Here is a 27,740-nt window from a genome sequence, read left to right as displayed (position 1 = left end):
CCTGTAGGCACATCCCTGCCATGTTAAGCTAATGACATGGTAGACTGGATATTTCTGAGTAAAGGGAGTGTAGGGCTTGGAGGCAAGACTTACAGTCTTTGGAGAGAGCTCTCTCTCAGGATTCAGAAGCAAGACACTCTGGTCTATAGCCCGCAGGGCACAGTATGAGTTGGCAGCAGCTTCAAGGTGGAGGCTGACATCAGAGCCTGGAAGCTCCTGTTTCTCAGAGAACTGCAGCTGGACCTGGAATTAAGTAGAGAAATGGTAGCTACTGAGGAAAAGCATTTTGATGCATAAATGACAACTGTGGGAAGACGAATAGGTTCTCATCTTTCACTGTCTCTGTGAATCAAAGTCCTCACCATTAAATAGTCTTCTGGAGGCCCTGTTCTGGGACTGACAAGACCATTTCTGCCCTCATTCATCTCCCTCTCCTCCTTTCACTGCTGTTTCCATCTATTTTCTTCCTGTAAACTTCTTCTATTTTCTTTCTATTCTTGTCTATACTGCCATTCACTTTGTTAGTCCTCCAGGTGAGCACTTCCTTTTCTGTCTCTCCTATCAGACTAGCCTAAGTCCAGGGCTGATGTAAATGGAGCGACACCTACCTGGTTCCCCTAGCTTGTGGCAATATGGTCACATCTTGAAGAGAAAATTAAGTTCTCACCTTGTTCTTGAAGCACAGTTCTATATTCAGGTAAGTGCTATCAGCCACCACCTCCCTATGAGGGTGCACAGTGTAGACCATCAACCTGGCATCGGGGGCCAACTTCTCACTGATAGGCAGCTGGATAGTGAATATGCCATGAAAATCTGTGGAAAGAATATGGAGGTAATAGTAGAAGAAACAAGGAGAGCAAATTGGAGGAATTGGGGTTTTGGTGGAAGGGTTAGATTTTTTACTGCAAGCTAAAAGTTGCCTTAAACGGAAATGACTGGATATTGGGAGACCTGTCTCTCACCGCCCTCAATACCACCCCAACACTAAGATGCTGAGCACATGGCACCTGGCTGAGAGTGGTGGGATGTATGCTGCAATTGATGAGGAATTCTGCATGCTTCAGTTCTGCACAGGAGAATCTGTGTGCAAGCGGCACAACAAAGCACCTGATGCTGTCTGCAAAGATCAATTCTAGAGCCCTCAGCACCAAATAGCACAGGCCTCTATCTCCTAATCTAATTGAGAGTTGCTTTAGCTGTGAGAGTAGCTAGACTATTGCAATTCACCCGCACCTGGAGAAAGACAGAGGACAAAAGATGCACACAAGGAATGAAACATGCATAAGTCTCCTGCCAGTATCCTTTAACTGAAGACAGGCTAGAAAGAGAATTGCTTCCAGAATAAGAGTATTATTCACCAGTATAAGCACAGACATCAGTTTGCTGTGCTTTTGTCATTCCTGAATATCTGGAGTCATTATCAAACAACTGGGAAAAGGATAACAAATCCCAAAGTGATGCTTAGCCTAAAAACATGTCAGAAAGGGTGAAATTATGCATTACACTTAGACCATCTAAATCTGTGGCACATTAAATGTGTTAAAGTTAGCGCATGCTGTGAGCCATCGCATGTTAAGGGATAATATTATTTCTGGCCTGCACAGCTCAGAGTTATCACTAGAGGATATGGCTAGAAACCAGGACACTAGGCTTTATCCCTGCTATAGGTGGGGGAGAAGGGCTGGGAACGGTGTACCCTGGGGTGCCGGAGGACTGAAAATCTCTCATTTTATCTCTCAGGAGCAAACTGAAATTCCTATAGCACAAGCTAGGTCATGAGTGACTGCTGCTGCCTTATTCGGGGGGACACATACCCTTCTCCCCCGCCCCAGTGACTAGTCTCACTGACTGGGTGGGAGGGTCCCCCTGTGGCCAATCTAGTTGCCCTGGGGGGGTGGGGCACTGCCTATGTGTACACCCCCTATGTGTCACCACTGAGCTAGGTTGCACAGCCCAGAGTTAACCCTTGCCTAAAGTAGTGTAATTTTGAAACACTCAGTGGGCACTTAGCACAAGCTAAGGAACTTTAACGTGCGAACAGCCACATATTAAGAGACCTTACCATGATCTAAGTGTAACACGTAACTTCACCCAAAGTGATGTTTGTCATTCTCTAGATGTACAAAGGTTTGGTCACCTAATCAATGAGCAGAAACAATAGCATATGACTGACTGTAACCCAGTTAATGTACCTCTGTGGTCTTTCTCACAACCTGGGCATGTCTACATGAGATATTTACTATGGAGCTGCCCAATTAACTCCCTAGTAAATTTTAGTGTCTACAAATACTACCCTGCTTCAGAGTTTTTTTGTGAGCAGCAACACACATGTAGGCACTGATGCAACTGGCTGGGGCATGAGAGTGCTTCAGTGTGGGGGCTGCCTGCACTGGAGCACCCTCACGCCCCAGCTAATTCCTCTGCAGCACACTGAGCCAGGTGAGACCAGCTGCAGGCTGATACCCTGCCCCGCTCCCCCCAGTTCTCTGCCAGTCGGGGCTGCTCTGACCTGCCTCAGCATGCTGCAGTCCTGGGCACATGTTCAAATGGTGCATCTGGGAGCAGTAAATTCTAGTGCAAACTATGCTGCAATTTATTGCTTCAAATTAATTGAACATGCAGATGCTCCCCATCCATGTGAATATCCCTATTGGGATACACAATCTGACAGTTGAGAACTGTGTCCCTTATCTGCATATCCACATTGGTATGTATGGCTGAAGGAATGGGAACAATTTATGCCTGTTTTCCTGTATTCATTTGTTTTAACTGTATTTTAATTGTTTGGCTATAAGGAGCCAGGTGAGTCAGGTTTGTGTGCACTGATCTTCCCTTTCAAAATGGTGACATTCTTAAGGGTACTAATATTGTAAGAGAAAACTGGGAAAGGTTGCTGAGGGTTCAGCAATCACTATGACTTGGAGAGACCCTCACATCAGAGGTGACAATGAAGCCCTAGTGGAATCTGTGAAGGAAGCAGCCTCTGGCATGGTGTTGTTGTCTGCCATCAAGCCCCACAGGAAAAAGTATTTGTGGAATGCAACTCCCTATCCTGGGTTCAGCATAGGACTTGTCACCCACTTGTTTCTAAAGAGCTGAAATCCTTGAAGTATCGATAAGTGCAGTTTCTAGTAGTGGGTCAGCTTGAGGTCTGTATCTGCTAAAACCAGTGTGTAAATCTCATCTGGTCCCGTGGGCCAGATGACTGGCATGAGAACAGTTCACAGGCCGGATGAATCATAGAAAATAAGGCTGGAAGGGACTTCGAAAGATCACCGAGTCCAACCCTCCTGCTCTGGGCAGGAATACTTCTGAGATCAAATTATCTCATCAAGGTGTCTGTCCAGTCTCCTCTTGAAGACTTCCAAGGTTGGGGACTGCACCACCTCCTTGGGAAGTCTAGTTCAGATTCTGGTCCCGCTTACCGTAAAGAAGTTCTTTCTTACATCCAACCTGAAACCAGCCTCTAACAGTTTATGGCCATTGCTCCTTGTCCTCCCCTGGGGCACCCTAGTGAACAATTTTTCTCCCAGCTCCTGATATTCACCCCTTACATATTATAGATGGCCTCCAAGTATCCCCTCAGTCTTCTCTTCCCCAGGCTGAACAGTCCAGATCCCTTAGTCTTTCTTCATAAGGTTTGTCTTCCAGGCTCTTAATCATTCTTGTGGCCCTTCTCTGGACCCCTTCAAGATTGTCCATGTCTTTTTTGAAGTGTGGCACCCAGAACTGTACACAGTACTCCAGCTGGGGTCTCACCAGCACCAGGTAGACAGGAAGTATCACTTCCTTGGCCTTGCTCATGACACATTGGTTAATGCATCCCAGTATGCTATTAGCTTTGTTGGCTACAGTGTCCCACTGGCAAGTCACGTTCATCCTGCAATCAACCATAACCCCAAGGTCCCTTTCAGCCATCGTGCTGGCCAGAACATCTCCTCCTAACCTATATTTATGTTGCTGATTACTTCTCCCCAGATGAAGCACTATATATTTATCCTTATTGAACTGCATCTAGTTCCGCTCCATGCACCTTGCCAGCTTGTCCAGGTCTGCTTGGATCCACATCTTATCCCCTAGTGTGACCGCTTTTCCCCATAACTTAGTATCATCCACAAACTTGGCAGTGTACTCTCCATATCTTCATTTAAATCTTTGATAAAGATGTTGAACAGCACGGGGTCAAGAACTGAACCCTGTGGGATATCACTTGCCACCTCCCACCAAGATGATACAGACCCTTCCACTAACACTTTCTGGGTTCAACCCCTTAGCCATTTCCCAACCCACCTGACCATGGACTCTGCCAGCCCACACTCTCCCAGTTTTTTATAAGAGAGTCATTGCAAACCGTATCAAAGGCCTTTTTAAAATCCAAGTATATGATATCAACTGCGTCTCCCACATCTAAGCAGTTCATTACTTGATCATAGAGGGAGATGAGGTTAGTCAGACACAATGTGTCCACAATACAACCATGTTGGCTATCCTTCAGCATCATGCCTTCTGCCAGTCTCTCACAAATTAACTTGATAATTTTTTCCCAAAATTTACCCAGTATTGAGGTCAACTTGACCAGCCTATAGTTTCCCAGATCCTCCCTCCTCCCCTTCTTAAAGATTGGCACCACATTGGCCCTTTTCCAGTCTTCTGGGACCTCTCCCGAGCACCACAAGTCTTCAAATACCTTCACCAGCGGTTCCGCAATGAGGCCAGCCAATTTCTTCAGCACTCTTGGGTGTAGTCCATTTGGTCTTGCCGACTTGAAGACATTCATCCGCTCTAAGGGCTCCCTCACCAGTTTGGCATTGCCCATTGGTTGGCAATTGTCCCCCCTGCATCCGTCCAGTGTCCGACCAGGCGGGCGACCACCAATTGTATGCAGGAACACCGACGCAAAGTATTTATTAAAGAGTTCATCTTTCTCCTAACTATCTGTTATCAACTGTCCCATCCCACTGTGCAAGGGTCCCACATTTCCCTTGGTCTTCCTCCTGCTCCCTATATACCTAAAGAAGGACTTATTGTTCTTGATTTGGGTCACAAACCTGAACTCAGTCGCTGCCCTTGCCTTCCTTATCCTGTCCCTACAAATATGGGATATACTTGTGTATTCCTCCTTGGTGACTATCCCTTGTTTCCACTGTCCACAAGCTTCCTTGTTCTTTTTCTAAAAAGCTGAAAGGGTACAGGGCTGGCCCCATGAGCCAGATTGGATCCATGGACCCTGCCAAGCATTCTGCATATGAGATCCAGCACCTGTGATGCTTGCTCCAGCTTGTCTGGGATTGCAGTCCTGCAATCCCAGACTGCTGCAGCTGGTCTGGTGTGGACACCACATGCAACACAGGTCCTGGACTTGATGGGTTGGGTGCTTCAAGTGGCACAGTCCTAGACCACCCAGGATGAACACAGGATCTATTGTGTGGGAGACCCCTGGAGCATCCCTTCACACACACATGCTGGATAGGGTCCCAGACTAACCCTATATAGGGATGTGGCTCTGTCAGCTGGACCTGGCCTGCAGTCTGTATCTTTTGACATGTCTGTACTAAATTCTAGAAGAGCCAAAATTCTTAAGCCTGTTTAAGGACTAGAAGAGTTGGGTTGCATCAGCAACTGAAGGGGGACAAGTGCCCTTTAGCGGTGGTGTGGAGTGACAGCACCGGCAGAACAGTGTCCCCCAGCAGTTGTGTGCAGGGGCAGAGCAACACCTTCTGGTGGAGCGACTGCAATGGTGCAGCAAGCAGCCCTAGCAGTGCTCGGGAGCAACAACAGCAGCAGTGGAGCAGCGTCCCCAGTGCTTGTGGAGCAACAGCAGCAGCAGCAATGGTGGAGTGCCCCGTGGTTATGAGGCAAGGGGAAATGTTGGGCTAGCACAGTACTGTATTTACTTGAATAGAAGAGGACCCGGATTGTATGACAATGTATGTATGGAATTGTAATTCTACATATGGAAAATGTATAAAGTTGTTACAATTTGTGGCTGCCTACAAATTCATTAGGGGAATGCAGCAAGGAACCAGGGATGCTCTATTCACCAGTGTGCCTCTCAGGGTAACAAGGAACAATGGTCACAAACTGACAGAGAGCAGATTTAGGCTAGATATCAGGGAAAACTTCATGGTGAGTGTGGTCAAAATTTGGAACGGGCTTCCAAGGGAGGTGGTCCTGTCCCCTACCTTGGGGGTCTCTAAGAGCAGGCTGGATAGGGATCTGGCTGGGGTCATCTGACCCCAGCACTCTTTTCTGCCTAGGCAGGAGGTCGGACTCGATGATCTGTTGAGGTCCCTTCTGACCCTAGCATCTATGAATCTATGAATTTTCCAGGTATAGAATCTATTTATTGGAGGTTTGCCTTGAATTTGTCCCCCTCCCACTGCTACAGCAGGGAAAAGAAATCTCGGGGGGGGGGGTCATATACCTTCTGCGATCTCTGCTTCCCTCAACTTTTTCCCCTGAAAGCCCTTCCTACTCTCCTTACTGTCAGACCCTGCTCTCCCTGAGCACATGGAAATGAGACATACATTTTAAAACCAAAGGCTCACAATTTACCACATAGTTCTCTGGGCTGGGCCCACTAGAGTCAACAGCATTTCAAGCCAGGGATGACCACAGCATAACACTACTCAAAATGCATGTACTTCAGATATCCCCCACAGAGGATCTCTGCTAATTAGCCCTCACTCATGATTGGAACTGGGGTTTTTGTCACAAGTCCTGGGATGCTCCAAAAACTGATATGTAGACGAGGCACAGGACAAACTGGTCTGGCTCCACCTCATGAAGGGTGGGGCCACACTAATCATCTGCAACAGAGGGCACTTCACTTATTTACTACAGTGCTTACTTCCTTGCAGAGCTATGAACTGCAGGAGGCAACGCAGGTACTTTTCTGAACAAGTGACACTGATTGCAGCTTATGTGGAAGATGGGTTCAGGAAGAATATCTGATTTAGCTGTTGTACTTAATTTTAATCCTGCTTCATTTACAATACTTTAGAAATAATGGTAGCAAGCTCTAAACTTTACAATTCACACCTCTGTTTCCCCATGGTAACAATATCCCAGCACTTACCATGTTCCACGTTGACTTCCTTTGTGCCACTGAGGACAATTGTGCCTTTTGCCAACACCTGTTCATAAAAGGACACCATGAGACAGAATCAGTGAAAACCCAGTCAAGATTGATGGTTCTCTTATGTACAATCTGTAGAACAGGTTTTTAATGGCTAGGGTGAATATTATGCTCATGAAAATGAGGGACAAGGAACTTCAGAAGAAATAGTCAGGGTTGTGGACAGGACTTAAGCTACTTTTTCCTCTTCCTCATACACAGCTCTGCTAGTGTCCCTTAGTTCTGCCTTGCAGCCCCCCTGCTATTCCAATCCTGGGTTCCCCACACTGCTCTACCAGTGCCCATCACTCCTGCCTTATTCCAGTTCTGGCATCTCCTTTTGAGCTGTGTAACTGTGGATTTAGACAGAGTCCAGCTGGCGGTACTTCTGTGCTCTCCTCTCCCTGAAGAGCCCTGTTTGATTTCAGGGAATTTGTATTTACTTAGCTAGAAGTGTTACTGAGCTGCTCTCTGATGGGGCCCTTTGGTAAGATTATGGCTTGGCTCTGATCTTTACCCAAAAACCTATTTAGATTACACGCTTCTGATTACTCAGTAGTGGTCAGAAGCAAAGAGGTTTTCTGGCAAACATAGCAGGGCCTTGATACGTACCACATAGTAGAAGTTCATACTGGTGGCATCCCCATACCCATCTTTGTTCAGGATATAGTGCACCATGATTGCCTTCTGTTGGCCACAGCTCAACTGCTCTGTCTCTGGCTGAATCTTAACAAAGCTGTTAGTGCGGGAGTAGAAACGCCGGATGTAGAATACAGCACGAGTGTCCTCAAAGTCTGTCCAACCAAACTCTGAACAGTCCACATATTTTGCCTGAAAAGAAACGTATGGAAGATGGTAGGGGGGAGGAAAGACGACAATTAGATGATGTAATGAAGAGAATGTGAAAGTTTCAGACATGTTAATTATGCCTGTTTCTAAAACGTTCTGTGTCTAGAAGTGTAGCTGCATTTTAGGGTATGAGCACATCTGGGCTGTTCTTGCACAGCAAACTCAGCTGGGTTGCTTTCTGCTCCAACACTTAATAACTCCAGAGGTCTACACAGGTTAGAGAGGTGAGCTCAGAGCCTTGCAGGTCTGGCTAAAGTGGCACTGGGTGTTAGGGGATGCTGCAGAGCTAGAGCTACATGGATTCCAGCCAGACTGGATCAGCTGACTCTGCTTTCCCCGTGGTTTGGGCATCCAGTGTGGGTGAGACAGAACAAAGGAGCCACCAGGGAGGTTCTGCTCTGGGAAGACTGTGGGAGTCGGGTATGTCAGCAGGGAAGACAACTGTTCTGAAGAGAGGCAGGAAGGAAGTGCCTCAGCCCTGCCCCTTTTTCCCCCATCATCTTGATGGCACAGCCTGTCCCTCTTCAAGCACTTGTGCACCTCAATAGTTCTTTTCAGGTCAGACCTGCCTTGGGGTTTCAGGAGTCACCCCCGTTGCCTGCATGGGTATACTTAGCAGTTTTTAGTTTCTCTGGTGCTATCTGAACCAGGGCTAAGCTCTGGGAAAACCTCAAAAGCAGAGGAAGCTGCAGACATGCTGAAGAGGCTAACACCTAACTGAAGAGTGAGTGGGAAGAAGACAAAACAGAAAGAGCTGCAGGCAGGGAGGGGATATTGCTTACTAACATTCAGATTGCTGCACCAAGTCAGGGTGTGAGTCACTCGACAACAAGCTGCCTCCTCTACCCTGAAGGCCACGTAGGATGATGCTGCCCATGAGAACACCAATGTGCTTTGCACCCCTCCCACAAGAGGCATTTCTCTCTAAGGTGCACAACATAGGGCCTATGTCCCAACAGGGTAATCCCAGGCATCCACCATAATTCTTTGTTAAGCATCTTTATTAAATGGAAAAAAAATATTTGGAAAGCAAAACTTGAGTCCTGCAAACTCCCTGCATGGTGAGTCATTAATCTGCTCCTCTGCCTGCATCTGCTGTCCCGTTTCCTGCTTGCAAACATTTTGCAAGTGGCCCTTGATACCATTTTAGTTGTGTAGCCCAGTTCCAAGGAACTTTCCCTGATACTGTTGTGACTTTCTGTTACTTACCCTCAGCTCCAATCTGGGATCAAAGAGGTTGGAGGTGTTGAGGTAAAACAGAGCAGTGCCGTTCTTGTCTGTGGTGTAGTTAGCCAGGTACCTTCCATTGAGCTCCAGGTGGATGATCCCATTTGCAATGGGGTTGCCTTCCTCATCTTTCAGATTGATCTGAACAGAATAGAAGATCCAGGAAACTTAGATGGCAAATGGAGCCTGCTTACTTCCCTTCATGAGTTTAGTTGGCTTCAAAGGCTGAGGAGCACTAAAGACATCTTGCGGGGTATGTGAGAGTAAATAGCAGCAGGCAGGACTGCTGTAGAATGAAGTGTGTTTAAGACACATGTGTACCCTTCAGACTACTTTGTAGGGTGAGGAGGAATTCCTTTGGAGGTTCACCCACAGGACAAAGAACCACAGGGAAAATACTGCTGACAGGGAAAGGGGAAGGAAGACTACCTAAAGGATCAAGCATTAAAGATTATCCTTAGTCTTCATCATGGAAATCCCTTCCTGACTCTTCAATGACAGTTGATTCCAGGATATAAAGGGTGGATTATAGGCTGCCAATTGGGAAACCACGATTCACATCCTGACCTCAGACTCTTGTTCTCTGAGCCAATGGGGTGGAATGGCCTTGAAAGGCACCGCTTTTTACTGGATGCTAGCTCATAAAACTTGAAGCAATCAGAGGCCCTCTTTTGATCCTTTTTCTTAATGATGACCCTTCCCCCTCATCCCAGATCATCCATTGCTTCTTTGACCCATAGACATCATGTAATTATGACTGAAGACTGGCCCACTGACCTCCCAACCAGTTTTTCTCATGTTTTCTGAAAGCAGCTAACATGGTGGGGAGACTTTTGGTGTAGAGGCTATTGCCATGAACTGTTATCGCGGGAATCTGCTACTGGGAGTAGAGATGGCCATAAGCAGAGCAGAACTGAGACCCTTTTCCATGACCAGAGAAGGTTGTGTCTCTGCCATCCTACCTGTCCAAAGTAAGGGAGTCCCCTTTTGTAGTACCAATCCATGTTCTGAAACCACATATATTTGCCCCTTTCGTAGATGTAAACTGAGTCAAAGCTGCTAATCTGCACACCTGTGAGAGGCCCAGTGGCAAAGAAAAAACAAAAGAATCAGAGATGGGGAAATGTGAGGCTTTTAAAAAGCCCTACTGAGTGACCTGGCTATGGGTCCAGAAATCTGGAGGGAATAACTGTATGTTTGAAATGATTCTTAATGCTGAGCTCTGCCTAACGGCAGGCAGTCACAGACTCCTCTCACAGAGTATTTGTCCACAGGGCAACCCCTCTGACTTGGCCCTCCCCAACTATCCCCCTTTGGTGTTACCTGTTCCATTCTCCGTGACCACTGCCTCCACATTAAGGCTAACATACATCTCTGGATGATACCGAAATAACTGGAATTTTGAAGTGGGAATGGCTTTGGTGAGGCAGCCATCCTTCCCCAGCTGAAAAAGAAGGGACAAGCCAGCGATTATGAAGGGGACAAAAAAACCCAGTTGTTTCAAGGTCAGACACCTACTTCTTGTCTTCATATGAGAGGCTCTGCATCTCTTAGCAAATCTTAGCTTCATGCTTCCAGCTGTCGTACCTACCTACCTACTGCTCTGTTGTTGTCATATTGTTTTCCTCTTGCTCTATACTTTACCATACCTTCCACCACTGCCATTTCAGTGCCACCTTCCCCAACTCAGTCCTGCCACTTTCTGAGAACTCTAGCACTGGCCAACCAGAACATTTAATTACAAACTCAGCTTCAAAGCGTATGAGTACCCTGCCTTGACTTTAGTAGTAGTAGCCAGCTCATATCAGATAAAAATCTTGTCTACAGACCTTTCAGAATCTGACTGAGAACACTTTTTCCTTCCATTTATTCTCCCCACTATTTTAATTTCATAAGTGCATACATTCTCCCTTTCTCCACTAAAGCTTCCAGGTCAAGATAAAATCTAAATTTCTAATACTAATTTTTTTGGAGGAATCATAGGATTAAGAATTAAATTAAGATTAAAAATAAATACCCAGCCCTTGCAGGACTTCTTTTTACATCAGAAAGTTGCAAAGAACGGCACAAGAACTGGTTTTTATGTTCTTTGTAAACTGCCCTTGATATGTGAGCAAGAACACTAAGCATATGTTTACTAAGAAAAGGTGACTATTCCTTTCCCTGCTCATTCAGAGTGGGATTATATCTTTGCAGCCAACAGGGTAACATGCTTGGCACTGAATCCGGTGACATGCTTACACCTCTCCCTTTTCTCTGTTTCAGCTTCTCAGCTCCTTTCAGCTCCTTGGCAGTAGATTTATTCCCACTGCTTTTGCAGAGGAGTGATACTGCACTTCTCATGAGGCACTTAAACCAGGCTCATGCCTTTTTTTGCCTAGCAGAAATTAGCCATCCCATGAGAACAGCAGGGAGAAACCTGATGTCCTGCCAGATGTGCCCCACTCAGTGGAAGAGGCTCTAATACTTGAGGCTGGGAGTGATGAATAGTTTTTAGGTTTGCATACGCAGTCACTACTCTCCCAGTATGTAACCTACTTCCCTGGGCAGGGCCCATACATGATAGATTAAATTCATTCTTTGTCCTGCTATTCCATCTAAACAGAGTTTATCCTTAAGGTGTAATGTGGAGGCCTGGATCCCAGTTTCCCCATGGCTTCTGTGTCTTTGGCTCTGAAACACATGAGAGTTCTGAGGCGCTGAAGCTATTAAGATGACATTCCCCAACAAATTATTTAGTTCCTAGAAATAAAGAGAACTCCCTCCCTCGACTCTAGCTCTGCCCATGACATGTTGGGCAGAAACAAGATCTGTTCTAGGTGGACCTCACAGCACTCCCCAAGAAATGAAAAGTCAACCAATAAAGCTGTGTGATGCATTAAATGCAAAACTTGTTGGAAAGGAAGAGAGGAAGAGGTACAGGCCAACATCATACTTGTTCATTGACTCTTTCACATATTTTCTTGGGTTGTTGGTCACATTCTATACGATAGTAATGTGTGTTACAGACACTGAGCTGGACGTTTCCTTGCACAGGCTGTCCATAAGTGTACCTAGTAGAGGAGAAAACAATGAGGAAACAGATTGTGTGGTCACTATTTTTGGATTCAATACAAGAAACAAATATATATCCAGAAAACTAAGAGTCTGTCTATTCAACAGACTGTAGCTGAGAACATGGGTAAATGAGCTTATGCTGAGCACTGGCTACTTCCAGGACATAAACTAGCTAATTTAAAACTAGCTCAGATGTCCCTACACAGCAGTTCAGCCTGCAGTATGGACATGCTCTAAGACCCAAACTGGAGTCTTACTGAACCCAAGGTTTGGAGACCTTTTCCTGGTCCTTCTTTTTTTCTGTTCCATGCACAGAACAAGTTATGTCCCATTAAGCAACATCGTTCAGGACTGCAGGGCACTTCCCCTTTGGCAGAGGCAAATGTAAGGCAATGTTACCTCAATGTAAGGCACTCTTATCTACTAATCTAGGAACTTCTCCTGACTTTTTTTTCTGTTCCTTTTATCCATGTCTTTATCCTGATTTAAAAAATCCAATAGTGAGTAGACATATATCAATTTATTATCTTCAACCATTGAAACAAACATTAATATACATGACCCCAGCAGTGTGCAAGTGGGTATTACCAGCATCATGTAGCCTGAAGTGAAAGTGAATCATAGTGGTAAAGTGCCTTGCCAAGACCACACAGTGAGATATTGGCAGAGCCAGGATTAAGATTCAAGAGCTTCTGTTCCCCAGCTCCATGCTCCTTGAACCTGGCTTTGCAGCCTGCATGAATATATGCTGCCCCATCATGTGGATACTTACGAAGCGCAAACATTCACTTTGAATTCTTGATCTAAAAGAGACACCCTTCCTGGTGTTTTGACTGACACTTCAAACTTTGGCAGCACTGGAAATTAAAAGAGAATAATGTCACACAGAGATACCATAGATGTGAAGTGAAAAGTGGCAGTGAGTCCCTAACTGTACCAACAGTTATGACAGGTGTAAGTGCTAAGAAGGAAGAGGAATGCTGTAGAGGGCATGGGATAGTAAAAACAGGATAAAGCCCCAAATTATACTGCATGAAACCACCCTACCAGGATAGAAATAGAAGGTAATTGACTGAGAGAGACTTAATAGGATAGTCCCTGTCACCACCTTCTTTCATTCTTGCCATGAGTTAGAAACATGCTGTATTTACTAGCATACCAGATGCATCTTTCCCCCAAAAATCAGCCCCCCAAAATCAGGCTGCAAGTCTTAATCTGGGAAACTGAGTTTATGCCTGGAATAGAAGCACCCAGCAATCATAGGTTCACAGAACAGTAGCCTGGAAGGGACCTTTTGAGGTCATCAAGACCACCCCCTGCCTGAGGAAGGATTATCCCTATCCAAACCATCCCATACAAATCCGTATCTAACCTATTACAAAAACTACACAGTCACCCCTGTCACACAAACAGAAGGCATAACACCTTAATTTCCTACAGGTAAGTCACAGGGACAGCAGTAGACAATGTCTCACTGCTGCAAGTGTTGTTAAAATATACACAAAAGATCCAAGGAAGAGGGTCATGATCCTCATGACAGAGGAATGTGAAATCCACTACAGTCTGTGTCAATCTGACCAAGGGGTAAAATTCTTTCCCAGTTGTGGTACTTGGCCCAACATTGAGGGGAAGGGCAAGACCCTCTGCCAGAAACCTCTGAGTTTTAGTCCCAGCAGGAGCGCGCCTCAACTTTGGCTGCAGTCAAAATCCCCAACCTTGGCTGCAGCCAACACCAGTGCTTCTGAGGAAGGCAGAAAAAATCTAAATAAAGACCCTGACACATGTAGCAACAGGATGGGAGAAAATCTTTCTTGGCTCCGTATGACAACAGAAAAGCCAAGAAGCCCAGCAAAAACCCATAGCCCCGGCATAAGCATAGCTATTCCTAGATCATCCCTAACAAATTCTTATCCAACTTCTAGTCAGTCTATTCCATTGTTTCACTGCTCTAACAGTGAAAAAATATTTCCTGATCTCCATGGTGAACAGCGCTGGGCCCAGGACAGACTCCTGTGGGACTCCACTCAAAATATCCTGCCTTTCTGATATGGATCATTTTACAATTAACTTTTGCTTGTAGCTATTAAGACAGTTGTCTATCCACCTTATAGTAGTTTTGTCTAGCCCACATTTCTCCAATATGTTTATGAGAACGCCACATGGAAATTTACTAAATACCTTGCTAAAGTCCAGATACACTGAATCCATAGCACTCCCTTCATCAACCCAAGTAGTTACCTTGTCAAAGAACAAGATCAAATTTGTTTGGCATGATTTATTCACAGTTAATCCATGCTGGCTGCTTGTGACCAGCCTTTCCTCCACTAGTTGTTTGCAAATAGAGTTCCTCATGATATATTGTAGTAACTTCTTTGGTATTGAGGAGAGGCTACCCAGTCTATAGTTCCCCATGTCCTCCTTCCTGTCTGTTTTAAAGAGGGACATTATGGACACATCTACATGTGATGCTATGTTACTGTAGCAACACGCTATGGCAATGCAGCATCTACAAGCGTCTACCCGTGACTAGCAGCTACTTCACTGTAGTGGCATGCTCCCCCCATTACAGCACGCCACTATGGCTAAGTAGCTGCTAAAAATAACCATGAGCCACATGTACGGTGCAGTACAGCTGGTTACTGCACCATGCTTTAGAATTTCCAAAAGGAAGTACTAAAGCGTGGTACAGTAACAACATCACTATAGGGCAACATGTAGATATGCCCTATGTTGACCTTTTTCTAATCCTCTGGTACCTCCCCCATCTCCCACAACTTCATAAATATGATTGCCAAAGGCTCTGAAATCTCTGACAGTTCCTTCAATACCCTGGGATGCAGTTCATTAGGCCTAGATGACTTGAATTAATTCACTCATCAAAAGCTCCTTGACTGTTTCTTTTATTATCTCTTCTGCAGCTTAACACCGTCCTTATCCAAAGAATCCTTTGATTCCTATTCCACCAGGCAGTAGCAGCGGCATGTCTATTCAGGCAGCTGAGGGGATCAGTTGACTTAGTGGCTTACTGCTCTTAAGCATTAATGATCATCTCTCCTTTTTAACAGTCTTGATGTTCCACTAATCACGCTAACTTTCCTTCTGGCCATTTTACTGCCTGCTAGCTACTTGTCTACTTTTAGCAGCCCCCCTCACAGACTCAGGTCGGGGCATTGCAAACTAGGCCTGTGTGAAGTGGCTAGTATTCGCTTCAGATTTGGTTTTGGCTGATTTAGGGGACAGTAATTTGACTGGGTGATTTGGTCCTCTCCCAGCCCGGCAATGGCTGCCCCGCCTGCCCCAGGTCCTGGCACTTTGAAAAAAAAAAGCCCTGACTCACTGGGTGCTGCCGGGTATGGAGGGGAAATCCCTACTTCCCCCTGTCCCACACTGCATGGGGGGCTCTGCACAAGCCCCCTCCCAATCCCCTTACTCCCCCAGCCCTCCCCCTCACACCAGCTCTGGCCCTTTAAGGAAAAAAAACCCAAGAAAAACCTGGTACTCACTGGTTCCTGCCAGCAGGGGGTGATCCCTGCTGCCCCCTGCTGCCTGGGGGGCTCTTCATGAGCCCCCTGAAGCCCCAAGGCTGCTGCAGGAACCGGTGAGTCGTGTGGTGTTTCTTGGATTTTTTTTTCTTTTAAGGGGCTGGAGCTGGAGTGGATGGGACAGCCGTCGGGGAGGGGGCTTGGGGGGCACAGTGGGGGCTCGTGGCAGAACCCCCCATGCAGCGTGGGGCAGTGGGGGTCAGTGGGGATCGCCCTCCTGGCCTGGCAGCACCTGATGAACACTGGGACGTTTTCTTAAAGTACCAAGCTGGGGACGGAAGGGGAAGCCATGGGGGGGCTGGTGAAGCAGGCAGGGGATGGGGCCTGGCAGAGGTTCCCTCATGGTCCCCTCCCCACTTCTTCAACCCCCCTCCCCTTCCCCCTACTTTCCAGCTCCTAGTCCAGCTTCCTGCTGCAGCCACTGGGGACTGTCTGAATCATGAAAGCTCTCTGAATCTTTTTCAAAGATTCGGAGAGCTTTGAATCAATTTGGACCTTTTAACTGGTCCCCTGATTCAGTTTGGATTCAGAGATTCGGCCACCGAATCAGGCCAAATCTCCTCTGAATCGAATTACCACCGGAAGCTTCACACAGCGCTATTGCAGACCCAGGAGAGCTCATCAGTAATGCTGAAGAGACCTACTTCTTACCATATTCGTTCACATTAAATGAGTGATAGACCTTTTCGCCCGACTGCCTTGTGACGACAATGCTGTAGGACCCCAGGATTGGCTCCTCAGTTAAGGGGGATGAGAGCTCGACAATGCTTTTTGTAGATGTAGTTTCCAGCCACTGAAAGATACGATTTCCCTTGGGATCCTGGAAGAGTGGGAGAGGCAAACATAAATACACTGATCACCTTCCTTTTCTTCCACTCACTCTTCTCCTTTCACATCTGTCAATTTATTCTGTTGGGGTGTTGACTCTGTGTGTAGCATGTAAAAAAGGACTTAGTCTTATGAACTATTGAGTGCTCTGAAACGCTGATTATCAAAACATGTATGTGTTAAATTGGTCTCAGTTTATGCATACATGAGCTGTGAGCTTCCTAGAGACAGCTTTACATTGAGACTCCATGAGACTTATGAACTATTCCTGGCTCTGCTGCTGCCCTGCTGGGTGACTGTGGGCAAATCCTGTCTATTCTCTTACTCAGTTTCCCCATCTTTCAAAAGGGGATAATAAGCGATTCTGCCCTTTATCCAGTGTTTAGAGATCTGTGAATGAAAAGCACCGTAGAAAAGCTAGGTGTTGTTATCATCTGCATTTCTTCGCTCTATGATATAACCTTATATGGAGATACTGTTCTTATAACACACTTGGTAATCTTGGGAGAGATGTCATCACAGCAGCCAGTCTACTGCTCTCTCACTCACGAATATAGCAGCAATGCCACACCTATAGTTTTGTTATTTCCTTAGTTCTGCAGACTCCTCCCCCACACTTTCCATAGTGTTTTCAAGTATGTTTTACAGTTATTCAACCATTCTCTGTTCAATCATTCTAGTTCAGTGGCAGTGGTCAGTATCATTTAACTGCTAATATTGTTCTGGCCAATTTCCTTTTCAAGACAGATGCCTCTGCGTGTGTCAGCACAGAAAAATGTCACCCACCCACATACCTCTATACAGGAAAGTTGTGTTTGGTAACACAATTAAGAATTAACAGAAAAGGTGATGTACATGCTGTAGTTGATGGGTTTTTTCCCCCCAATAAATGATACCACATATTTTGGTATTGTACTTTTGTGTTCAGCAAAAGCGTCTGAGAAGGATATAGTCTTGCACAGCAACATGGGCATAATTTATTGGACAAGTAATGTATTAGAGTACAAGGGATGCAGTAATTGTTATTATTATATTATACAGGTTTCTCTTGCTTTATGCTGTACATGTGTTCCTGGAAAATGGCGCATAACTTGAATGCGCATAAAGTGAACCCACTTTACAATGTAACAAATAGAGTTACGTTTCAAGACCTTGACTGTACTGACCCCCAGACCCATTTTTACTACTTTTACAAGACAATTTTGGTACTCAGTAACAGCAGACAGTACACACAAACACAGGGTGATGGTGAATATTTAGTGGCAACTACAGAAACACTTGTTGCAGACAACGATTGAGGAGCAAAGATCCACACAGGAGACTATATTTTGGTCTATATTTTTGCATCACTCCCACAATGCATCGCATAAAGTAGCTGACTGTGGGCTTCCACCACACCAACTGCATAAGAGTGAATTTACCTCTCATATAAGAGTTTTTTGGTATAAAAAGGGTCATTGCATAAGAGCGAATTCACATCTGCATAAAGCAAGGAAAACCTGTACTCTACTCCTAGAGCACCTTCCATCTGAGGACCATAATGTGTCTTATAGACATGAACAAAATTTAGCTTCAAAATAACTCTGTGAGCTATTTATCATCACTCCTGTTTTAGATATGGGGAAACTAAAGTCAGGAATGTGAAACCCAGGATCCTATACAGAGTCCATGGCAGTGGTGGGAAGAGACCCCTCATGTCCTGACACAGTCACCTGCTCTAGTCATGATTAATCTTTACAGAAGTGAAGTGAGCTAATACACCTTCATATTTGATGAAAGACCATGTTTCCTTCTCAGGTTATGGTCAGAATGTCTTGTATCAAAGACAACTAGAGATGAGATGAGCTTTTTCAGGAATCGTCACCCATGCGCTTGTGTGGGGATTTGGTATGCATTCTGCTCCTGAGAGACCTCTCTGAAAGCTTGCTGAAGTCTCCAGTGCCTGCCACTCATTCTAAGTGGTGGAGGGATTATGTTAAACTTGTTCCAGCTGCACATTTCCCAATGAGGCCACGTGAGCCCTACACTTTCTGGGTGGCAATGTCTCAAGCAACAATGCCACTTTCTGGGTGGTATTTCTTAAGCAACCACTGACTCTGGAAACCAAAAGTATTTCTCCCTTGCAAATCACGTTTAACAGCAGAGTGCATTTCTTACCTTGAGGATGATCTCGGGATACTAAAATAAAGAAAAAGAACAGAGAAAGAGATCATACATTAATGAAACAGTAACTAATTTAAAAAAAATGTTGGAATATAAGGGAAGCCTGTGGCTGTCCCTTCTTTGGGTGCAAAAAGCCTAAGATCAAGGTTTTGGTTTCAGCCTTATCTTAATTTGTGACTGTTCCAAAGTTCAGTGGATGAAGGAAATAACCCGAAAGCCACATGCCTAAAAAGCTGTCTAAAATATTTACGGTTTCCTATTTTATTGGCATCTTCTACAGTCTCTATATCTGGTGTGTAGAGGTAAGTGAGGTAACTCCCATAGCTGTATTTTTTACGGAGTTGCTAGGGAAGTTTCCAAATCTCTTCCTCTACACAGAGGTTGGGCACTAACTGCGTGATCTGAATCTGGGGAGGGGAGGTGTACTACAGGGACATCTAGTGATCTACCACAAGGCCTTGTTCCTATTAAAAGGTAAAAAAGTAGCTTGTTGAAGTGAATAGGTTTGTTGAAAATTTTTGATTCACAGTCACACTCACCGTCTCCTGAGCAGGTCTGAAATTGCTATCGAGAGCAACCACACGGAACATTACTGAAAAGAAAGAGGGGAAGAATGAAAAATGAGCAACTTTGTCAGTGGTGTGTCATTTGCTTATATGTATGTTCAGACACCACATACTTTCAGGCACATTGTAAGTCATACAATGACTGGAAGGGACCTAATGAGGCAGGACTGAGTATTCTTAGGCCATCCCCAACTGCTGCTTGTCTAGCCTGCTCTTAAAAACCTCAAGTGTAGCAGATTACCTAGGTAGCATGTTCCAGTGCTTCACCACACTAATAGAAAGTTCTTCCTAATATTCAACCTAAATCTTCTACTTTGCAGGTTAAAGCTGATTTTTTTCTTGCTCTTCCACATAGCCCAAAAGACAACTGAACACCACCCTCCTTATAATAATTTTTAATGTACTTAAAGATCACGTATCCACTTAGTCTTCTTTTCTCCAGACTAAACAAATCTACTTCTTTCCGTCTGTCTTGATAGGTCCTGGTTTGATCATTTGTGTTCCTCTCCTCTGGACTCTTTTCAATTAGTTTACATCTTTCTTGGAGTGCAGAAACAATACTGCAGCTGGGGTCTCACCAATACCCGGAAAGAGCTGCATAATGGCCTCTGAGGTCATTACTGACAGCATGGTTTCTGGCAATTCTGAAGTGTTAAGGAGTAGCCATTTTAGCTGAAGAGCTAAGAAGCATCTGAAAAGTATTCTAACCATTGAAACATGTTTAATTGAAATATTTATTACACAGGTCAGCTGGGGTCATAATCATCTACCAATTAGACCCATGGTAATATTTATTCCTCAATGTTTCCATTACTGCACAGTCCCAGTGGCTCACGGATCATTTTCAACCCTGCTGTGCACTAGCAATGAGTTACTGTTCTTCCTATTGAATACACATTAGCTATATTTTACATTGCAGTTCTATGAGTTATTCCTTCCATTGTCTCCAAATGATACCTGCCAGGCACTACTCAACATCATCCCAGGATGGATGATGGTTGTCTTCTCCCAAGTCCTTTGCCTTCCTAACAGTGAGAAGCCTTTCCCATTCCAGGCACTCTCTGACATCCAGTTTCCCAGTTAAATAAGTGACTCATGTGCCTTCTTCACCTTTTTGTCCTGGTTTGTAGATGGGCTTGTCTGTCTGGACGAAGACAATGTTGTCTGTGTTCTGAATCGCCACTGACCTCCTCTCAGATAGTTTAATTGTTGCACCCGTGACAGAAAAAGTGATGAAAGCCAAAGGGCGAGAGCCGGCAGGAGGAACCTGAAAGGAAATAAATGTTGAAGTGAGAAGGTGATAAGTAAGATCCCTTAAGGTCTATCTATACTAGGGGATCCCCAGTAGGGAGAGACAACCGTAGCAGGGTGCAGGGCCCAGGACAAATCAGCCTGTGCAGGGCCTGAATGTGGTGGTGACAGTGGCAGCGGGGGGAGGAGGCAAGCAGCTAGATGCAAAGCTGGCCTGGCTCTGTGGGGTCCCCCAAAGCATGGTGTCCAGGGCAGTTGTCCTGATTCTACCCCCACCCCCAGGGACACCCTGTCAGTAGGACTAACAACCTCCAAGCGTGTCACACAGTGTTTCTGCAGGGTCTGGGGAGGTTGCATATCTTCCAAGACAAGTTTCTCTAGGAGTCCATGCTATTGGAGATTGTTGCTGTCATCAACAGGTTGTAAATGACATGCACAACCAAACGCATGCATTATGCAGCAAGGGTGTTCTAACTAACTTGGCCCCCATGCAGCTACATCAGGGGGTGTCAACTGGGGGCACACATACCCCTAGAGGTACTTGGAAAGGTCGTATGGGGTACGGTGCCACCACCCACTGCCCTGTGCTGCCACCAGCACCCACGAACCCATGCTGCTGCCACAGGTTGCTCTTCCACATCCAGTTGCATGTGCGGCTCCGTGAGCTACTGATGGGCAATACGCAAGTGGTCAGGCATGTGGCCTGTCAGGAGCCCATGAAGCCACACATGTGACCAGCTGTGGGAAAGCAGGGTGCTGTTGTGTCACGGGGTGGTGGGTAGTGATGTGTGGCGGCCACGTGGGGTCATGGGCGATGGTGGGTGGCAGTGGTGCAGGGCGGTGATTGGTGTCGGCAGTGGTGGCCGCCACGTTTGAGCCTTCCTCCTGCGTGTCTGGCCATTGCCACCAGAAGGTGTATACTTGCTAAAAAAGGTTGAAAACCCCTGGCTTAGATCTACACATAAGGATAACATTTAAGTGCCTTTTCCAGTCTCAAGCCCTGACCAATGTTTGACTCTTTCACTTTTCTGCCAGCCTATTTCCCAGGCACAATTTCTTCTCTCCCTGTTTGCTCTCATTCCTTCCTTTCATATCTCATCCCCATCTCTACTTGAGCCTCTTGCTCCTCCTGCTCTTGCTCTCAAGAGCATTGCTTACAAGGATGCTTCCACCTAACTAAAATATTAAATACCATGAACGTGGTGCATTTGAAGAAGGCATTCTTTGTCACAGACTCCATAAGGAGAGTAGTATTGACTTCATTGTATTCCAAGATAATGTTCAGGGCCACCGGCTCTCTCAGGTTATAGAACAGTAAGCAGGCGCTCTGTGGATTTCCACTCTGAACTACGGCAGGGACCAGCAGGACATATTGGCTACAGGGAGGCAAAACCAGGCAGTTAGTTCAGTCAAATAAGTCTGAATGACAGAAGGGAACACATGATAACAATCCACATGCAGGGGGGTTCAGTCACTACTAAGCAATCCTTATTCTTGTGAAATTACTACTGAGGAATCCTTATTTCTATAAAATCCATCCACAGCCTAGTGAAACCAAAAAAGGCTCCTTTTTACTTAAGGGAGCTTTGGGTAGGGTCCCGAGGGAGCGAAGAACAGAGTTTTGTCCCGCAAACTACTCCATTGCTAGACAATTCCCTGAGCTGAGAGCAGCCAGGCTAAGGGATGGATTTCTTCTTTCTGAGAGTTAATGTGTTTCTCTTTAGAAAACCCCAGTGAGTTATGGTACTGTTATTTCTACCCTTGTAAAGGTGGGAACTCGGCGCACACAGAGGCCACCACAGGCAGTTAGGTGACCCAACAAAGAGCACTGCAGTGCCTCTATAGTGGAGCTCGCAGCCTTGAACCAGGCCCTGGGTTTCCCTGTACAATACAGGGGAAGAGTTAGGAGTCCTAAAAAGAAATTCACAATATACTTTGTAGGGATACTGCAAGCAGTGGGTGTGCCTGAAATTCCAACCCTTTCTGGGCTGCAAGCATCTTACTAAGCACCACTAGGAGGCATCTTCCACCATGGGGGAATGATGGCTTGGAAGCTGTTTTCATCTACAACATGGATGGAGAACAAGGAGCTTCCCTATTCTAATATAATAAAAGCCATAGTCAGTCTGTCTGTCTGTTTGTCTGTCCCTAATGCTCTGGGCCAACTGCGCATGTACCGCCGAGAGGGCGGGTGCCGGTTGGCTGGGCAGCCTGAGCTGTGCGGTCCAAGTTTGAGCTGCTACTGAGGAAATTTGGTGGTGGCAGGGAACATGTCTTGGCCACCCGAGCAGCGGGGCTGCCCCCCCAAGAACAGCCATCAGGGAGGGGGATGAAGGGATGGGAGGCAGGTGGACATGGAGCAGTGGGGAGGATGATGGAGTGGGGTCAGATGTGGGGGTGGGGCATGGGGCCCATAGGCAGAGGGAGGGAAAAAAATTGGGGGGCTGAGTGTGCAAGGGCCCCCTAAGGTGGGAAAGTCTGTGGGGGGAGGGGAGGAGTGCGGCTTCGAGCAGGCAGGGATTGGGAGGGAGTGAAGCAGAGCCGGGATTGGGGCCCACTGTGCCTGTGCAACTGCCCTTTCCCCCACACCTGGGGCCATTGCCTGGTTCTGGCAGGCCCCACAAAACTGCCACCTCCAGCCCCACACCAGCCCGAGTTGCCTCCCTGCACTGCCTGGGGTGGGGGCCAGAGGCCTAAGCAGGGCTAGCTTCGGCTATACCACAGGGACAGAGCCCCCAGGACTTCTGCGCCTGCCCTGGGTTATCCCCGGGAAGAGCCTGGTGGCTCCTCTAGAGGCAGGTCACCAGGGAGCCAAGGTAGTAGGAGGGGCAAGGGTGGCTGCAGCTGCAGTCGGGCTCGGCCTGCTCCCTGCCTGCATGCCCTGCTCCTGCCTTTGACAGTGGCAGGGCACCATGTGCATCCCCGCTGGGCAGGCCAGGCAGCGAGACACATGGTACCACACTGCTGTCAAAGGCATGCAGGCAGGGAGCAGGCAAAGCCTGGCCCACCGCTGCAGCTGCCCTTGCCCTGTGCACAGATGAGGGGCAATGTTCCCCCCATTTTGCTCCCAGGCACCTCTGAAGTAGCTGCTGGGCTGCACTGGGCTCCTGGGGATGACCTGGGGTGGACACGTGGGTCCCGGGGGCTCTGGCCCAGCGTTGCAGCTAAGGATGACCCTGCTCTTGCCCCTGGCCCTGCTGGGCAGTGTGTAGAAGCAGATTGGGCCAGTGTGAGGCTGGTGAGGGGTGGTTTCACAGGGGCTGCTGGCAGTGGGCAACGACCCTGGGCATGGGGGAAGGGGTGGTTGCATGGGCCCAGCAGGCCCTGGCCCCAGCCCCTCTCCCACAACAGACTTTCCTGCTAGGAGGTGGGGGGAACGCACATGTGCGCACACTCAGCGCCCCCCCCCCCAATTCTTTTTTTCCCTCTATAAGTGCGTGCGTGTGTCTGTTCATGGCAGGAGGGAGAGTGTGCTTGTGTCTGTTTGTCCACTTGCAGAGAGTATGAATAGTGTGCTCACCCATCTGAGTGTGTGTGTGTGTGTGTGTCTGTGTGAGTGTCAGTGCATGTGTCTGCATGTATCCGTGTGCGTGCATCAGTGTGTGTGCATGAGTCTGTGTTCATGGCAGGGAGAGTATGTTTGTGTCTGTGTGTCCATGTGCAGAGTGAGTGAGAGGGTGCACCTGTCTGTGTGTGTTCATGCATGTCTGTGTGTGCGTGCATGTGTCTGATTATAGCAGAAGGAAGAGTGGGTTTGTTTCTATGTGTCCATGTGCAGAGAGTGAGTGAATACAGTGCATGCTCATCGTGTGTCCGCATGTGTGTGTCTCTGCGTGTGAGGATGCATCTGTGTTCATAGCAGGGAGTGTGTTTGTATTTGTGTGCCCATGTGCAGTGAGAGTGTGCACCCATCTGCGTGTGTACATGCGTGTGTCAGTGTGGGTGCATGCATTTTTGTGTGTGAGTGCATGCGTGTATGCATGTGAGTATCTGTTCATGGCAGGAGGGAGAGTGTGTTTGTGTCTGTCTCTCCATGTGCAGAGAGTGCACCATGCCACTGCCCCCTCTCCCAGTTTTGCAGGGCTAATTTGGGGGAGACAGGTATAAAAGCAATAGTTGGTCTGCTTCCTGCTGGTTGTTCCTCCTGCTCTCCCAGCCCAAGCTGGTTCTTTCCAAACAATAAAAGACAGGACTGAAGAAAAGAGGGAGTTACATCATGAAGTGAATCATTGCTCCTCAGTATTGTAATCCTGGTCTCACCACTCCCACATTAGTCCGTTTATTTCATTAACTGAGCTTGGCTAATTTCGCTTGTACAATACTCCGGGAAAGGACTAAGAGGTAAATTTTCAACAGTGATCAAAATGTAGATCCGCAAAAGGGCCTTTTAGGTGCCTGGGAGTGGAATTCACAAACCTGAGGTAGGTGTCTAAGGTTCACCCTGGAGAGTGAACAGGGAGTTAGATGACTAGGTATAGGAGTCACAGTGGACAGCAGGTTGAGTGTGGGAATACCTAAGCCACCCTAATAAGTGTATGCTGAGAGAGGGGTTCTGGTTCCTATCCTGGCACTGTGCTTCTGTATTTTGTATAAAAGACTTCATTTAGAAGCAGTGTCAGGACCAGAGCCTTCCATCACAGCCTGGTGTTTAGACCCAAGTCACAGTAACTGTGACCAGTGCTTTATTGACAAGGGTGCTAGCTCCTCCAGCCATGATTTTTTGAATGAGCGTGGCCATGGCTGCTGAGCTTTGCATGCAACTCAGTTCTGTTGGTGTGTCAGGGGTGATCAAAGCATGTTTCTAAGCCAAGACCCTTGGTGGACTTGGCAGCAGGGCCATGTAGTTTTGTGAACCCTGACTGGACCTAGGAGTGATACAGGTGCCAAAAATCAAGTTGGCCATGATGATGGTGCCTCTGGGCACATGCAGTAGCAGTACTTGAGGCACTTAGAGCTTTACTGGTAAAAACTTCTATAGATTCTTAGGGACCTAAGGCTGTGAGTAGATGAAATGAGAGGTGCGTGTGCATGACACTTTAAAGCAGGCTAAATGCTTTTGCAGTGCTTTAATGGTGATGGTCTTTGCACGCCTCGGTGGTGTATTGCATATTAATTCCAGCCGCTGTAGGAAATTCGGCGGTGTAATGCGTTTTAAATGACTTGGCATGCAGCAAACTAAAACTCCTCCCCCAAGGAGTTTTATTTTGCTGCCCTTACAGCCATGGAGCAAATCACCGGGCTCCGTGCAGCTTAGGGGCTCTGCAGGAAGCCCTGCAGGCAGCCTGGCAGCAGCCTGGGAAGACAGGCTCCGCCCAAGAAAAGCTGCAAGCCTGATTTTTCTCCTTCTCCCCTGGAGCCTGTCTGAGCTGCGCGGGGGCCTGGTGCTTCCCTCCGCAGCTGCAGTACCCCCTGGGACCACCCGAGCCGGGTGTCTGTGGGCAGGTGTTGCCGGATAAGGGGGCGCTGCTGCTGTGGAGGGAAGCACCAGCCCCACTCCGCAGCCCAGGGACCGCTCTGCCTACATGCATCTCGCCCTCCCCTCCCCACCACTGGAGAGGCAGGTTAGTCAGCGGGGTGCGTGCACAACACAGGAGTTTAATCGGCCCTAAACTGAAACGGTGCTTTAAAAAACCCACCGCTTCAGTTTAGGGCCCCTGTTTCATCTACACATGCCCCAAGAAGTTAGTTGGAAGTTTCTGCAGATTGCTCACTGAGGCTTAAGGGCCCAAATTTTGCTTAAGCTGAACTTCAGGTGCCCAAGTCTTAAATGTATTTTAGGCGCCTAAGTGCATATAAAGGTCCCAAGAAACTCATACTCCATAGTCACTTAGCTCTCGAGGTATCTAAATTCATTTGGGTTCTATATTTTGGACTGCAAAAATCCATAGGTTCCTGAAGTAGGCTCCCATACATGAGCATCCTAATTGGAGCAGCTGGGCATTGAAACCCCTGCTAAGTCCCTAGAAGAAGTGCCCACTCAGCCCTACCAATGCATGCTAGCTCTGACCATGAAATACAGCCTGCTAATTTAGGCCCAGGCCTGCTACTCAGCTCTGCTGATGTCACCTCACTCAACTCCACCACCATCTATTACTTCACCCCTGGGTCTCTGCTAAGCAGATCAGATTTCTTACCATTTTTTGTGATGAGAGGGAAAATTCACCTTGGACCAACAGTCTGCAACCTTGCCAAGCTGTAGGCCAAAACAACTCAGCTCTGGTCAAATTAGCACATCAACATGAGGGGCCCTTGTCTGCCAGAGCCAGGGCTGGGCAGTGGGGAGCTGCGCTGGGGTCGGACAACTGTCTATGCTGGGCTGCTGCCACTTCACTCTCCCCTCGCCCCCTCCCCTGACAGCAGCATGGGCACAGCTTCAAACCCAGATACAGTTACATGCTGGCTGGAACCTGTGTCTCTACCTCAGGTGAGGCAGAAAGGGCGGAGAGAACCAGTGGTGGTGCGGGTGCAGCTCCCAAACACCTGATCCCAGTGTAGGTGTAGGCACAAAGTCCCCTATCACCACAAAACTGTCAGAACCTCACCAGCTGCACAGGCTGGATCCAGCGGCTCTGTGCACCAGATTTGGTCCTTAAACCATATATTGCCAACACTTGCTCTAGATTACACCGAAACATCATCCCAGTATATTTCCATTACAGCTTCAATTGCAACCTGAACTCAAGTCTCAAATTCCCCAGAGCATTATACAGAGAGGTATTGTTGTAAAAAATATGCAATTATTATGTAGAACAAAGAAAGAAGATGCGATCTCTTACGGTTCAGAAAACTCTGCAGCAGTTAAATGAAGGAAAAGGATGCTTAGAAAAATCCTTGACCACATCTCTGTCTTCGAAGGTGGAGACAAAGACACAAATGGGACCTCTCCTGAACAGAGAACACACCTTCTGGCTTATAAATGCTCTTTGGCCACCACCCACTTCATCATTGTCTCATTGATATTCTAACGAACAGATGAAGAAATAACATTTGCATAGACTGAACTTCCTAACTTCTGCCTTTTTTTTCCACTCCCACTGAAGTTCAGGGAGGTTCCAGTGTTTCTAATAACCCTATTACAATATTACAAGCCCAGCCACTCCCTGCTTCTTGGGATGTTTCACCGGCGTTTGCATTATTATA

The 27,740-nt window shown here is 47.0% G+C and overlaps 1 protein-coding gene across 1 annotated transcript in view; it reads right to left on the bottom strand.

Annotated features, from left to right (window-relative positions):
* LOC109316227 (ovostatin-like) overlaps positions 1-27,492 on the bottom strand; it is a 50,666-nt gene extending 23,174 nt beyond the window's left edge. Inside the window, exons 1-15 of the mRNA XM_019544131.1 lie at positions 27,377-27,492; positions 21,793-21,976; positions 20,460-20,616; positions 19,323-19,375; positions 18,778-18,798; positions 16,444-16,612; positions 13,023-13,107; positions 12,129-12,246; positions 10,517-10,637; positions 10,156-10,265; positions 9,176-9,334; positions 7,730-7,948; positions 7,079-7,136; positions 668-813; positions 94-243 (exon numbers count right to left, since the gene is read on the bottom strand). Coding sequence (XP_019399676.1) covers positions 94-243; positions 668-813; positions 7,079-7,136; positions 7,730-7,948; positions 9,176-9,334; positions 10,156-10,265; positions 10,517-10,637; positions 12,129-12,246; positions 13,023-13,107; positions 16,444-16,612; positions 18,778-18,798; positions 19,323-19,375; positions 20,460-20,616; positions 21,793-21,976; positions 27,377-27,441 — 1,815 coding nt within the window. The 5' untranslated portion in view covers positions 27,442-27,492. The remainder of the gene's footprint in view (positions 1-93; positions 244-667; positions 814-7,078; positions 7,137-7,729; positions 7,949-9,175; positions 9,335-10,155; positions 10,266-10,516; positions 10,638-12,128; positions 12,247-13,022; positions 13,108-16,443; positions 16,613-18,777; positions 18,799-19,322; positions 19,376-20,459; positions 20,617-21,792; positions 21,977-27,376) is intronic.
* Between the last annotated feature and the right edge of the window lie 248 nt (positions 27,493-27,740).

Source organism: Crocodylus porosus, unplaced genomic scaffold (assembly GCF_001723895.1).
Source record: "Crocodylus porosus isolate Cpor-Errol unplaced genomic scaffold, CroPor_comp1, whole genome shotgun sequence".
NCBI classification, from domain to species: Eukaryota; Metazoa; Chordata; order Crocodylia; family Crocodylidae; genus Crocodylus; species Crocodylus porosus.
This window is presented reverse-complemented; position numbering and strand designations above follow the sequence as displayed.